Source organism: Salvelinus namaycush, chromosome 22 (assembly GCF_016432855.1).
Source record: "Salvelinus namaycush isolate Seneca chromosome 22, SaNama_1.0, whole genome shotgun sequence".
NCBI lineage: Eukaryota > Metazoa > Chordata > Actinopteri > Salmoniformes > Salmonidae > Salvelinus > Salvelinus namaycush.
The window spans coordinates 34,228,862-34,241,270 of NC_052328.1; the positions used below are offsets into that span (position 1 = coordinate 34,228,862).

The window sequence follows — 12,409 nt, forward strand, 5'->3', positions numbered from 1 at the left end:
ATCAGGCTCACTGGTCACCATAGCAACACCCACCCATAGCACGCGCTCCAGCAGGTATATTTCACTGGTCATCCCCAAAGCCGCCTTTCCTTCCAGTTCTCTGCTGTCAATGATTGTAACGAACTGCAAAAATCACTGAAGCTGGAGACTCATATCTCCCTCACTAACTTCAAGCACCAGCTGTCAGAGCAGCTCACAGATCGCTGCACCTGTAAATAGCCCATCCAACTATCTCATCCACATATTGTTATTTATCCCTAGTATCTCTACTTGCACATTCATCTTCTGCACATCTATCACTCCAGTGTTTAATTGCTAAATTGTAATTATTTCGCCACTATGGCCTATTTATTGCCTTACCTCCCTTATCCTACATTTGCACACATTGTATATAGATTTTTTTCTACTGTATTATTGACTGTATGTTTTGTTTATTCCATGTGTAACTCTGTGTTGTTGTATGTGTCGAACTGCTTTGCTTTATCTTGGCCAGGTCGCAGTTGTAAATGAGAACTTAATCTCAACTAGCCTACCTGGTTAAATAAAGGTGAAATGAATGAATAAATAAATCTTCAATCTATTGTAGTAAGTTGTGTGATGTTGTGCTAGGAAGCTTTTGGAAGCGTCCTCTGAGAAGGAGGTCTGACTGTGTTGTATGTACGTCCCAGGCTCAGCAGCACAGGACGTTTAACAGTGTGGTTCAGAAGCACGACAGTGGTGTGGGCTACACCAAGCCAGTCTACTCCCTGAACGGTCGGACGCCAACGCAGCACAACGGCCTCGCCGCGGAGGAGGGAGTGGAGGAGGACCAATCAGAGGAGGAGGTGAGAGAGGACTCTTCTCAAAGTAACTTTTCAGACCTCTTTTTTTTTCATAGTTTGTACTTTTTCATACTCTTTGGTCCAGTATTACCGTAACACCCTGTATATAGCCTCCACATCATACTCTTTGGTCCAGTATTACCGTAACACCCTGTATATAGCCTCCACATCATACTCTTTGGTCCATATACCGTAACACCCTGTATATAGCCTCCACATCATACTCTTTGGTCCAGTATTACCGTAACACCCTGTATATAGCCTCCACATCATACTCTTTGGTCCAGTATTACCGTAACACCCTGTATATAGCCTCCACATCATACTCTTTGGTCCAGTATTACCGTAACACCCTGTATATAGCCTCCACATCATACTCTTTGGTCCAGTATTACCGTAACACCCTGTATATAGCCTCCACATCATACTCTTTGGTCCAGTATTACCGTAACACCCTGTATATAGCCTCCACATCATACTCTTTGGTTCAGTATTACCGTAACACCCTGTATATAGCCTCCACATCATACTCTTTGGTCAGTATTACCGTAACACCCTGTATATAGCCTCCACATCATACTCTTTGGTCCAGTATTACCGTAACACCTGTATATAGCCTCACATCATACTCTTGGTCCAGTATTACCGTAACACCCTGTATATAGCCCCACACATACTCTTTGGTCCAGTATTACCGTAACACCCTGTATTAGCCTCCACATATACTTTTGGTCCAGTATTACCGTAACACCCTGTATATAGCCTCCACATCATACTCTTTGGTCCAGTATTACCGTAACACCCTGTATATAGCCTCCACATCATACTCTTTGGTCCAGTATTACCGTAACACCCTGTATATAGCCTCCACATCATACTCTTTGGTCCAGTATTACCGTAACACCCTGTATATAGCCTCCACATCATACTCTTTGGTCCAGTATTACCGTAACACCCTGTATATAGCCCCCACATCATACTCTTTGGTCCAGTATTACCGTAACACCCTGTATATAGCCCCCACATCATACTCTTTGGTCCAGTATTACCGTAACACCCTGTATATAGCCTCCACATCATACTCTTTGGTCCAGTATTACCGTAACACCCTGTATATAGCCTCCACAATACTCTTTGGTCCAGTATTACCGAACACCTGTATATAGCCTCCACATCATACTCTTTGGTCCAGTATTACCACACCCTGATATAGCCCCACATCATACTCTTTGGTCCAGTATTACCGTTAACACCTGTATATAGCCTCCACATCATACTCTTTGGTCCAGCATTACCGTAACACCCTGTATATAGCCTCCACATCATACTCTTTGGTCCAGTATTACCGTAACACCCTGTATATAGCCTCCACATCATGCTCTTTGGTCCAGTATTAAAACAACACGTTGAAGTTATCCACACTTAATGTGAAGCTTCCTGCCATCCAGGACCTCTATACCAGGCGTTGTCAGAGGAAGGCCCTAGAAATTGTCAAAGACTCCAGCCACCCTAGTCATAGACTGTTCCCTCTGCTACCGTACAGCAAGCGGTACTGGAGCTCCAAGTCTAGGTCCAAGAGGCTTCTAAACAGCTTCTACCCCCAAGCCATAAGACTACTGAACATCTAATCAAATGGCTACCCAGACTATTTGCACACCCCCCCCCCCCCCCCCCCCCTCCCCGCCCCGCCTTTACACACCACTGCTACTCTCTGTTATTATCTATCATAGTCACTTTAATAGCTCTACTACATGACATATTACTCCAATTACCTCGACTAACCGGTGCCCCCGCACATTCACTCTGTACTGGTACCCCCTGTATATAGCCTCCACATTGACTCTGTACCGGTACCCCCTGTATATAGTCTCCACATTGACTCTGTACCGTAACCCTGTATATAGCCTCCACATTAACTCTGTACGGTACCCCCTGTATATAGCCTCCACATTGACTCTGTACCGGTACCCCTGTATATGCCTCCACATTGACTCTGTACCGGTACCCCCTGTATATAGCTCCACATTGACTCTGTACCGGTACCCCCGTATATAGCCTCCACATTGACTCTGTACCGGTACCCCCTGTATATAGCCTCCACATTGACTCTGTACCGTAACACCCTGTATATAGCCTCCACATTGACTCTGTACCGTAATACCCTGTATATAGCCTCCACATTGACTCTGTACCGGTACCCCTGTATATAGCCTCCACATTGACTCTGTACCGGTACCCCCTGTATATAGCTTCCACATTGACTCTGTACCGGTACCCCCTGTATATAGCCTCCACATTGACTCTGTACCGGTACCCCTGTATATAGCCTCCACATTGACTCTGTACCGTAACACCCTGTATATAGCCTCCACATTGACTCTGTACGGTACCCCCTGTATATAGCCTCCACATTGACTCTGTACCAGTACCCCCTGTATATAGTCTCACATTGACTCTGTACCGGTACCCCCTGTATATAGCTCCACATTGACTCTGTACCGTACCCCCTGTATATAGTCTCCACATTGACTCTGTACCAGTACCCCCTGTATATAGCCTCCACATTGACTCTGTACCCCCTGTATATAGTCTCCACTTGACTCTGTACCGGTACCCCCTGTATATAGTCTCCACATTGACTCTGTACCGGTACCCCCTGTATATAGCTTCCACATTGACTCTGTACCGGTACCCCCTGTATATAGCCTCCCCATTGACTCTGTACCGGTACCCCCTGTATATAGCCTCCACATTGACTCTGTACCGGTACCCCCTGTTGTATATAGCCTCCACATTGACTCTGTACCGGTACCCCTGTATATAGTCTCCACATTGATCTGTACCGGTACCCCTGTATATAGCCTCCACATTGACTCTGTACCGGTACCCCCCCCCTGTATATAGCCTCCACATTGACTCTGTAGGTACCCCCTGTATATAGTCTCCACATTGACTCTGTACCGGTACCCCCTGTATATAGTCTCCACATTGACTCTGTACGGTACCCCCTGTATATAGTCTCCACATTGACTCTGTACCGGTACCCCCTGTATATAGCCTCCACATTGACTCTGTACCGTAACACCCTGTATATAGCCTCACATTGACTCTGTACGGTACCCCCTGTATATAGCCTCCACATTGACTCTGTACCGTAACACCTGTATATAGCCTCCACATTGACTCTGTACCGGTACCCCTGTATATAGTCCACATTGACTCTGTACCGGTACCCCCTGTATATAGCCTCCACATTGACTCTGTGACCGCGTAACACCCTGTATATAGTCTCCACATTGACTCTGTACGGTACCCCCTGTATATAGCCTCCACATTGACTCTGTACCGTACCCCCTGTATATAGCTCCACATTGGACTCTGAGCTGAGATAAGGTGGGGCTTTACCTAACAAAGACTTATAGATGACCTGGAGTCAGAGGGTTTGGCGACGAGTATGAAGCAAGGGCCAACCAACGAGAGCGTACAGGTCGCAGTGGTGGGTAGTATATGGGGCTTTGGTGACAAACGGATGGCACTGTGGATAGACTGCATCCAATTTATTGAGTAGTGTTGTTGGAGGCTATTTTGTAAATGACATCGCCGAAGTCAAGGATTGGTAGGATGGTCAGTTTTACGAGGGTATGTTTGGCAGCATGACTGAAGGATGCTTTGGTGCGAAATAGGAATCCGATTCTAGATTGAATTTTGGATTGGAGACCTTAATGTGAGTCTGGAAGGAGAGTTTACAGTCTAACCAGACACCTAGGTATTTGTAGTTGTCCACATATTCTAAGTCAGAACCGTCCAGAGTAGTGATGCTGGACGGGCAGGCGGGTGCAGGCAGCGATCGGTTGAAGAGCATGCATTTAGTTTTACCCGCATTTAAGAGCATTTGGAGACCACGGAAGGAGAGTTGTATGGCATTGAAGATCGTCTAGATATTAGTTAACACAGTGTCCAAAGGGCCAGTCTCATACCTGTACTCTACCTGTTTCTATATAACAACGTCTCATACCTGTTTTATACCTGTACTCTGCCTGTTTCTATATAACAACGTCTCATACCTGTTTTATACCTGTACTCTGCCTGTTTCTATATAACAACGTCTCATACCTGTTTTATACCTGTACTCTGCCTGTTTCTATATAACAACGTCTCATACCTGTTTTATACCTGTACTCTGCCTGTTTCTATATAACAACAACGTCTCATACCTGTTTTATACCTGTACTCTGCCTGTTTCTATATAACAACAACGTCTCATACCTGTTTTATACCTGTACTCTGCCTGTTTCTATATAACAACAACGTCTCATACCTGTACTCTGCCTGTTTCTATATAACAACAACGTCTCATACCTGTTTTATACCTGTAATCTGCCTGTTTCTATATAACAACAACGTCTCATACCTGTTTTATACCTGTACTCTGCCTGTTTCTATAACAACAACGTCTCATACCTGTTTTATACCTGTACTCTGCCTGTTTCTATATAACAACGTCTCATACCTGTTTTATACCTGTACTCTGCCTGTTTCTATATAACAACAACGTCTCATACCTGTTTTATACCTGTACTCTGCCTGTTTCTATATAACAACGTCTCATACCTGTTTTATACCTGTACTCTGCCTGTTTCTATATAACAACAACGTCTCATACTTGTTTTATACCTGTACTCTGCCTGTTTCTATACAACAACAACGTCTCATACCTGTACTCTGCCTGTTTCTATAACAACAACGTCTCATACCTGTTTTATACCTGTACTCTGCCTGTTTCTATACAACAACAACGTCTCATACCTGTACTCTGCCTGTTTCTATAACAACAACGTCTCATACCTGTTTTATACCTGTACTCTGCCTGTTTCTATATAACAACAACGTCTCATACCTGTTTTATACCTGTACTCTGCCTGTTTCTATAACAACAACGTCTCATACCTGTTTTATACCTGTACTCTGCCTGTTTCTATAACAACAACGTCTCATACCTGTACTCTGCCTGTTTCTATACAACAACAACGTCTCATACCTGTACTCTGCCTGTTTCTATAACAACAACGTCTCATACCTGTTTTATACCTGTACTCTGCCTGTTTCTATACAACAACAACGTCTCATACCTGTACTCTGCCTGTTTCTATAACAACAACGTCTCATACCTGTTTTATACCTGTACTCTGCCTGTTTCTATAACAACAACGTCTCATACCTGTTTTATACCTGTACTCTGCCTGTTTCTATACAACAACAACGTCTCATACCTGTACTCTGCCTGTTTCTATATAACAACAACGTCTCATACCTGTTTTATACCTGTACTCTGCCTGTTTCTATATAACAACAACGTCTCATACCTGTTTTATACCTGTACTCTGTCTGTTTCTATATAACAACGTCTCATACCTGTTTTATACCTGTACTCTGCCTGTTTCTATATAACAAAAACGTCTCATACCTGTTTTATACCTGTACTCTGCCTGTTTCTATATAACAACAACGTCTCATACCTGTTTTATACCTGTACTCTGCCTGTTTCTATATAACAACGTCTCATACCTGTTTTATACCTGTACTCTGCCTGTTTCTATATAACAACAACGTCTCATACCTGTTTTATACCTGTACTCTGCCTGTTTCTATATAACAAAAACGTCTCATACCTGTTTTATACCTGTACTCTGCCTGTTTCTACATAACAACGTCTCATACCTGTTTTATACCTGTACTCTGCCTGTTTCTATATAACAACGTCTCATACCTGTTTTATACCTGTACTCTGCCTGTTTCTATATAACAACAACGTCTCATACCTGTTTTATACCTGTACTCTGCCTGTTTCTATATAACAACAACGTCTCATACCTGTTTTATACCTGTACTCTGCCTGTTTCTATATAACAACAACGTCTCATACCTGTTTTATACCTGTACTCTGCCTGTTTCTATATAACAACGTCTCATACCTGTTTTATACCTGTACTCTGCCTGTTTCTATATAACAACAACGTCTCATACCTGTTTTATACCTGTACTCTGCCTGTTTCTATATAACAACGTCTCATACCTGTTTTATACCTGTACTCTGCCTGTTTCTATATAACAACAACGTCTCATACCTGTTTTATACCTGTACTCTGCCTGTTTCTATACAACAACAACGTCTCATACCTGTTTTATACCTGTACTCTGCCTGTTTCTATAACAACAACATCTCATACCTGTTTTATACCTGTACTCTGCCTGTTTCTATATAACAACAACGTCTCATACCTGTTTTATACCTGTACTCTGCCTGTTTCTATATAACAACAACGTCTCATACCTGTTTTATACCTGTACTCTGCCCGTTTCTATACAACAACGTCTCATACCTGTTTTATACCTGTACTCTGCCTGTTTCTATATAACAACGTCTCATACCTGTTTTATACCTGTACTCTGCCTGTTTCTATATAACAACGTCTCATACCTGTTTTATACCTGTACTCTGCCTGTTTCTATATAACAACGTCTCATACCTGTTTTATACCTGTACTCTGCCTGTTTCTATATAACAACAACGTCTCATACCTGTTTTATACCTGTACTCTGCCTGTTTCTATATAACAACGTCTCATACTTGTTTTATACCTGTACTCTGCCTGTTTCTATATAACAACAACGTCTCATACCTGTTTCATGGCGGTCTCTCCGATCTTGTCCGAGTGTTTCCTGATGCTCTCCAGGAAGTCCTTGAGGTCGGACATGGAGATATCCTTAATGTCCTCTCTGAGCTTGGGCAGGTTGTCAGCCATGATCTGACAGAAGCGGTAGCGGCTGACCCGCGGGATGTACACCTTCTCCAGCTGCTCCATGGTCTTCAACGCGGCATAGTATCTGGAACACACGGATCCCTGCCGTCACATCTCATCCCTCCTCTCTAAGTCTGGTTGGCTTTCATACTGTTACTGTACAAACGGTTCACTCTGCTGACCGAGGGTTTTATCACTGAAAACACTGCTGTATTTGTTAAGGATGATTAGATGACGGAGGACCAATGAATACTGTATCGGTTTATAAGCTTGTAAGAGGGAAATGTCTACTAAATATAGCGCCATACAGTAGATTCAGTCTTTTATCAGTGTTGCAGAGAAAATGATTGTTTATGCGAAAGGCCTGGGCTGGGAGGAGTTTACTGTGAGTGGCATGACATGTCACCATGTCCTAACCCAGTGATGACATCACATAATAACCCCATGTCCTAACCTTTATATTTTACTGTACCACCAACAGAATGTTGCTCTGCGCAGAGGCCCCCTGAACTACCCCCAGGGGTCCTAGCAGCCCTGTAGTCCCCCCCTGTGGATAGTCCAGGTACCCAAGGGGTGCTAGTAGCCCTGAAGTCCCCCCTGTGGATAGTCCCAGTACCCCAGGGGTCCTAGTAGTCCTGAAGCCCCCCCCTGTGGATAGTCCCAGCACCCCAGCGGTCCTAGTAGTCCTGAAGTCCCACCCTGTGGATAGTCCCAGTACCCCAGGGGTCCTAGTAGTCCTGAAGCCCCCCCTGTGGATAGTCCCAGTACCCCAGGGGTCCTAGTAGTCCTGAAGTCCACCCTGTGGATAGTCCCAGCACCCCAGGGGTCCTAGTAGCCCTGAAGTCCACCCCTGTGGATAGTCCCAGTACCCCAGCGGTCCTAGTAGTCCTGAAGTCCACCCTGTGGATAGTCCCAGCACCCCAGGGGTCCTAGCAGCCCTGAAGTCCCCCCCTGTGGATAGTCCCAGTACCCCAGCGGTCCTAGTAGTCCTGAAGTCCCACCCTGTGGATAGTCCCAGTACCCCAGGGGTCCTAGCAGCCCTGAAGTCCCCCGCTGTGGATAATCCCAGTACCCCAGGGGTCCTAGTAGCCCTGAAGTCCCCCCCTGTGGATAATCCCAGTACCCCAGTGGTCCAAGTAGTCCTGAAGTCCCCCCTGTGGATAGTCCCAGTACCCCAGGAGTCCTAGCAGCCCTGAAGTCCCACCCTGTGGATAATCCCAGTACCCCAGTGGTCCTAGCAGCCCTGAAGTCCCCACCTGTGGATAATCCCAGTACCCCAGTGGTCCTAGCAGCCCTGAAGTCCCCACCTGTGGATAATCCCAGTACCCCAGGAGTCCTAGTAGTCCTGAAGTCCCACCCTGTGGATAATCCCAGTACCCCAGGAGTCCTAGTAGTCCTGAAGTCCCCACCTGTGGATAATCCCAGTACCCCAGGAGTCCTAGCAGCCCTGAAGTCCCACCTGTGGATAATCCCAGTACCCCAGGAGTCCTAGCAGCCCTGAAGTCCCACCTGTGGATAATCCCAGTACCCCAGGGGTCCTAGTAGTCCCCCCCTGTGGATAGTCCCCGTAACCCAGGGGTCCTAGTAGTCCTGAAGTCCCCCCCTGTGGATTGTCCCAGCACCCCAGCGGTCCTAGTAGTCCTGAAGTCCCCCCTGTGGATAGTCCCAGTACCCCAGGGGTCCTAGTGGCCCTGTAGTCCCCCCCTGTGGATAGTCCCAGTAACCCAGGGGTCCTAGTGGCCCTGTAGTCCCCCCTGTGGATAGTCCCAGTACCCCAGGGGTCCTAGTAGTCCTGAAGCCCCCCCTGTGGATAGTCCCAGTACCCCAGGAGTCCTAGTAGTCCTGTAGTCCCCCCTGTGGATAGTCCCAGTACCCCAGGAGTCCTAGTAGTCCTGTAGTCCCCCCTGTGGATAGTCCCAGTACCCCAGTGGTCCTAGCAGCCCTGAAGTCCCCCCTGTGGATAGTGCCAGCACCCCAGGGGTCCTAGCAGCCCTGTAGTCCCCCCCTGTGGATAATCCCAGTACCCCAGTGGTCCTAGCAGCCCTGAAGTTCCCACCTGTGGATAATCCCAGTACCCCAGTGGTCCTAGCAGCCCTGAAGTCCCCACCTGTGGATAATCCCAGTACCCCAGGAGTCCTAGTAGTCCTGAAGTCCCACCCTGTGGATAATCCCAGTACCCCAGGAGTCCTAGTAGTCCTGAAGTCCCCACCTGTGGATAATCCCAGTACCCCAGGAGTCCTAGCAGCCCTGAAGTCCCACCTGTGGATAATCCCAGTACCCCAGGAGTCCTAGCAGCCCTGAAGTCCCACCTGTGGATAATCCCAGTACCCCAGGGGTCCTAGTAGTCCCCCCCTGTGGATAGTCCCCGTAACCCAGGGGTCCTAGTAGTCCTGAAGTCCCCCCCTGTGGATAGTCCCAGCACCCCAGCGGTCCTAGTAGTCCTGAAGTCCCCCCTGTGGATAGTCCCAGTACCCCAGGGGTCCTAGTAGCCCTGAAGTCCCCCCTGTGGATAGTCCCAGTACCCCAGGAGTCCTAGTAGTCCTGAAGTCCCACCCTGTGGATAGTCCCAGTACCCCAGGAGTCCTAGTGGCCCTGTAGTCCCCCCCTGTGGATAGTCCCAGTAACCCAGGGGTCCTAGTGGCCCTGTAGTCCCCCCTGTGGATAGTCCCAGTACCCCAGGGGTCCTAGTAGTCCTGAAGCCCCCCCTGTGGATAGTCCCAGTACCCCAGGAGTCCTAGTAGTCCTGTAGTCCCCCCTGTGGATAGTCCCAGTACCCCAGGAGTCCTAGTAGTCCTGTAGTCCCCCCTGTGGATAGTCCCAGTACCCCAGTGGTCCTAGCAGCCCTGAAGTCCCCCCTGTGGATAGTGCCAGCACCCCAGGGGTCCTAGCAGCCCTGTAGTCCCCCCCTGTGGATAGTCCCAGTACCCCAGGAGTCCTAGTAGTCCTGTAGTCCCCCCCTGTGGATAGTCCCAGTAACCCAGGGGTCCTAGTTGGGAACCACTGTCCTAAACAGTATGAGGGCTATTTTCACCCAAAACACTCACCCCAATAGCTTTAAAAAATGAACTGTGTGGGCATGCTAGTTAAGTGTGTGTGTGTGTGTGTGTGTGTGTGTGTGTGTGTGTGTGTGTGGGTGGGTGTGTGTTCAGTGTTAGTATGTCCTGTCCAGTGTGCTCTCTGCCTAGTGAGTTAGTTGTTCCATGTGAACCGTAGTTCATTCCCAGTGTGATTAGGCCGTGTCCCAGGCTGGGCATTAGTGAGGATAGGAGACACAGAGAAACACTGGCAGAACTGGCTTCATTGGATCCGAGCCATAGAGATAGAGGACACACCTGCCATAAAACAGTATTTCTGCAGTAGTTAACTAGGTGGGATTTTCTATGGGTTGATGAGGGATCACAGAGGGGCCAGTCAGTGAATTATACACCTGAGCAAACACTCCAGCGGGCGGCGCTAGAGGCCCGTCCACTCCAGCGGGCGGCGCTAGAGGCCCGTCCACTCCAGCGGGCGGCGCTAGAGGCCCGTCCACTCCAGCGGGCGGCGCTAGAGGCCCGTCCACTCCAGCGGGCGGCGCTAGAGGCCCGTCCACTCCAGCGGGCGGCGCTAGAGGCCCGTCCACTCCAGCGGGCGGCGCTAGAGGCCCGTCCACTCCAGCGGGCGGCGCTAGAGGCCCGTCCACTCCAGCGGGCGGCGCTAGAGGCCCGTCCACTCCAGCGGGCGGCGCTAGAGGCCCGTCCACTCCAGCGGGCGGCGCTAGAGGCCCGTCCACTCCAGCGGGCGGCGCTAGAGGCCCGTCCACTCCAGCGGGCGGCGCTAGAGGCCCGTCCACTCCAGCGGGCGGCGCTAGAGGCCCGTCCACTCCAGCGGGCGGCGCTAGAGGCCCGTCCACTCCAGCGGGCGGCGCTAGAGGCCCGTCCACTCCAGCGGGCGGCGCCTACCCATGTTCAGTTTGTCTACCGTCAATAAACGTATAGAAGAAGAAAGCGGTCTACTTTAAAATATAGATTTCCCTCAATGATGTCACAGAAGCCATCGATGGCAAAGCGAGGATGTCTCTTTCCAACTCTCGGACCGGCGCCTGTGACAGCAATGTTGTCTAGGCCAGCGCTGTGCTGTGAAGGGCGCACACACACAAGGTCAACTGTCCTGCGTTCGTATGGTGACCTCTCCCCTATGATGTGTTACGACTGATTAAAACAGACGTTAAGCGACGGGTCCTTAATGTCAGGATCAGCGTGAGCTTCACTTCCCCTCTGCTTGGTTCCATTGAAATAGCTTCTATTTACAGTTTCAGTTAATCACATTTCTGTGAACTGTTCATAATTCTGTGAAGATAGCTTGCCTTTTGTTTGTGAGCTATATTGAGCCAGAGAGGGTTTTCTAGGAAAGCGTTAGGGTCTTACTGTTCAAAGCACCGTGTTATCTAGAGAGAGGGACTAATATATTGCGGTGGAGTAACATTGATGACAACAACAATGAACATAGTGAGGAGAGTAAGGAAGTTCTCTGACCTTTTGGATTCAAGCTGCTCCTTCAATTTACTGTACATTTCTAGGACTGCAAAAGGAAGAAAGAGGAGAGAGTTAGCTTTTAGGACAGAGAGGGGAGAGGTAGCTTTTAGGACAGAGAGGGGAGAGGTAGCTTTTAGGACAGAGAGGGGAGAGGTAGCTTTTAGGACAGAGAGGGGAGAGGTAGCTTTTAGGACAGAGAGGGGAGAGTTAGCTTTAAGAACAGAGAGGGGAGAGGTAGCTTTTAGGACAGAGAGGGGAGAGGTAGCTTTTAGGACAG

General features: G+C 48.3%; 1 protein-coding gene across 1 annotated transcript in view; it reads right to left on the reverse strand.

Moving 5' to 3' along the window:
- Positions 1–7,495: 7,495 nt before the first annotated feature.
- LOC120017857 (exocyst complex component 6-like) overlaps positions 7,496–12,409 on the reverse strand; it is a 63,482-nt gene continuing 58,568 nt past the window's right edge. The window contains exons 5-6 of the mRNA XM_038960820.1: positions 12,133–12,178; positions 7,496–7,706 (exon numbers count right to left, since the gene is read on the reverse strand). Of these exons, the coding sequence (XP_038816748.1) occupies positions 7,496–7,706; positions 12,133–12,178 (257 nt within the window). The remainder of the gene's footprint in view (positions 7,707–12,132; positions 12,179–12,409) is intronic.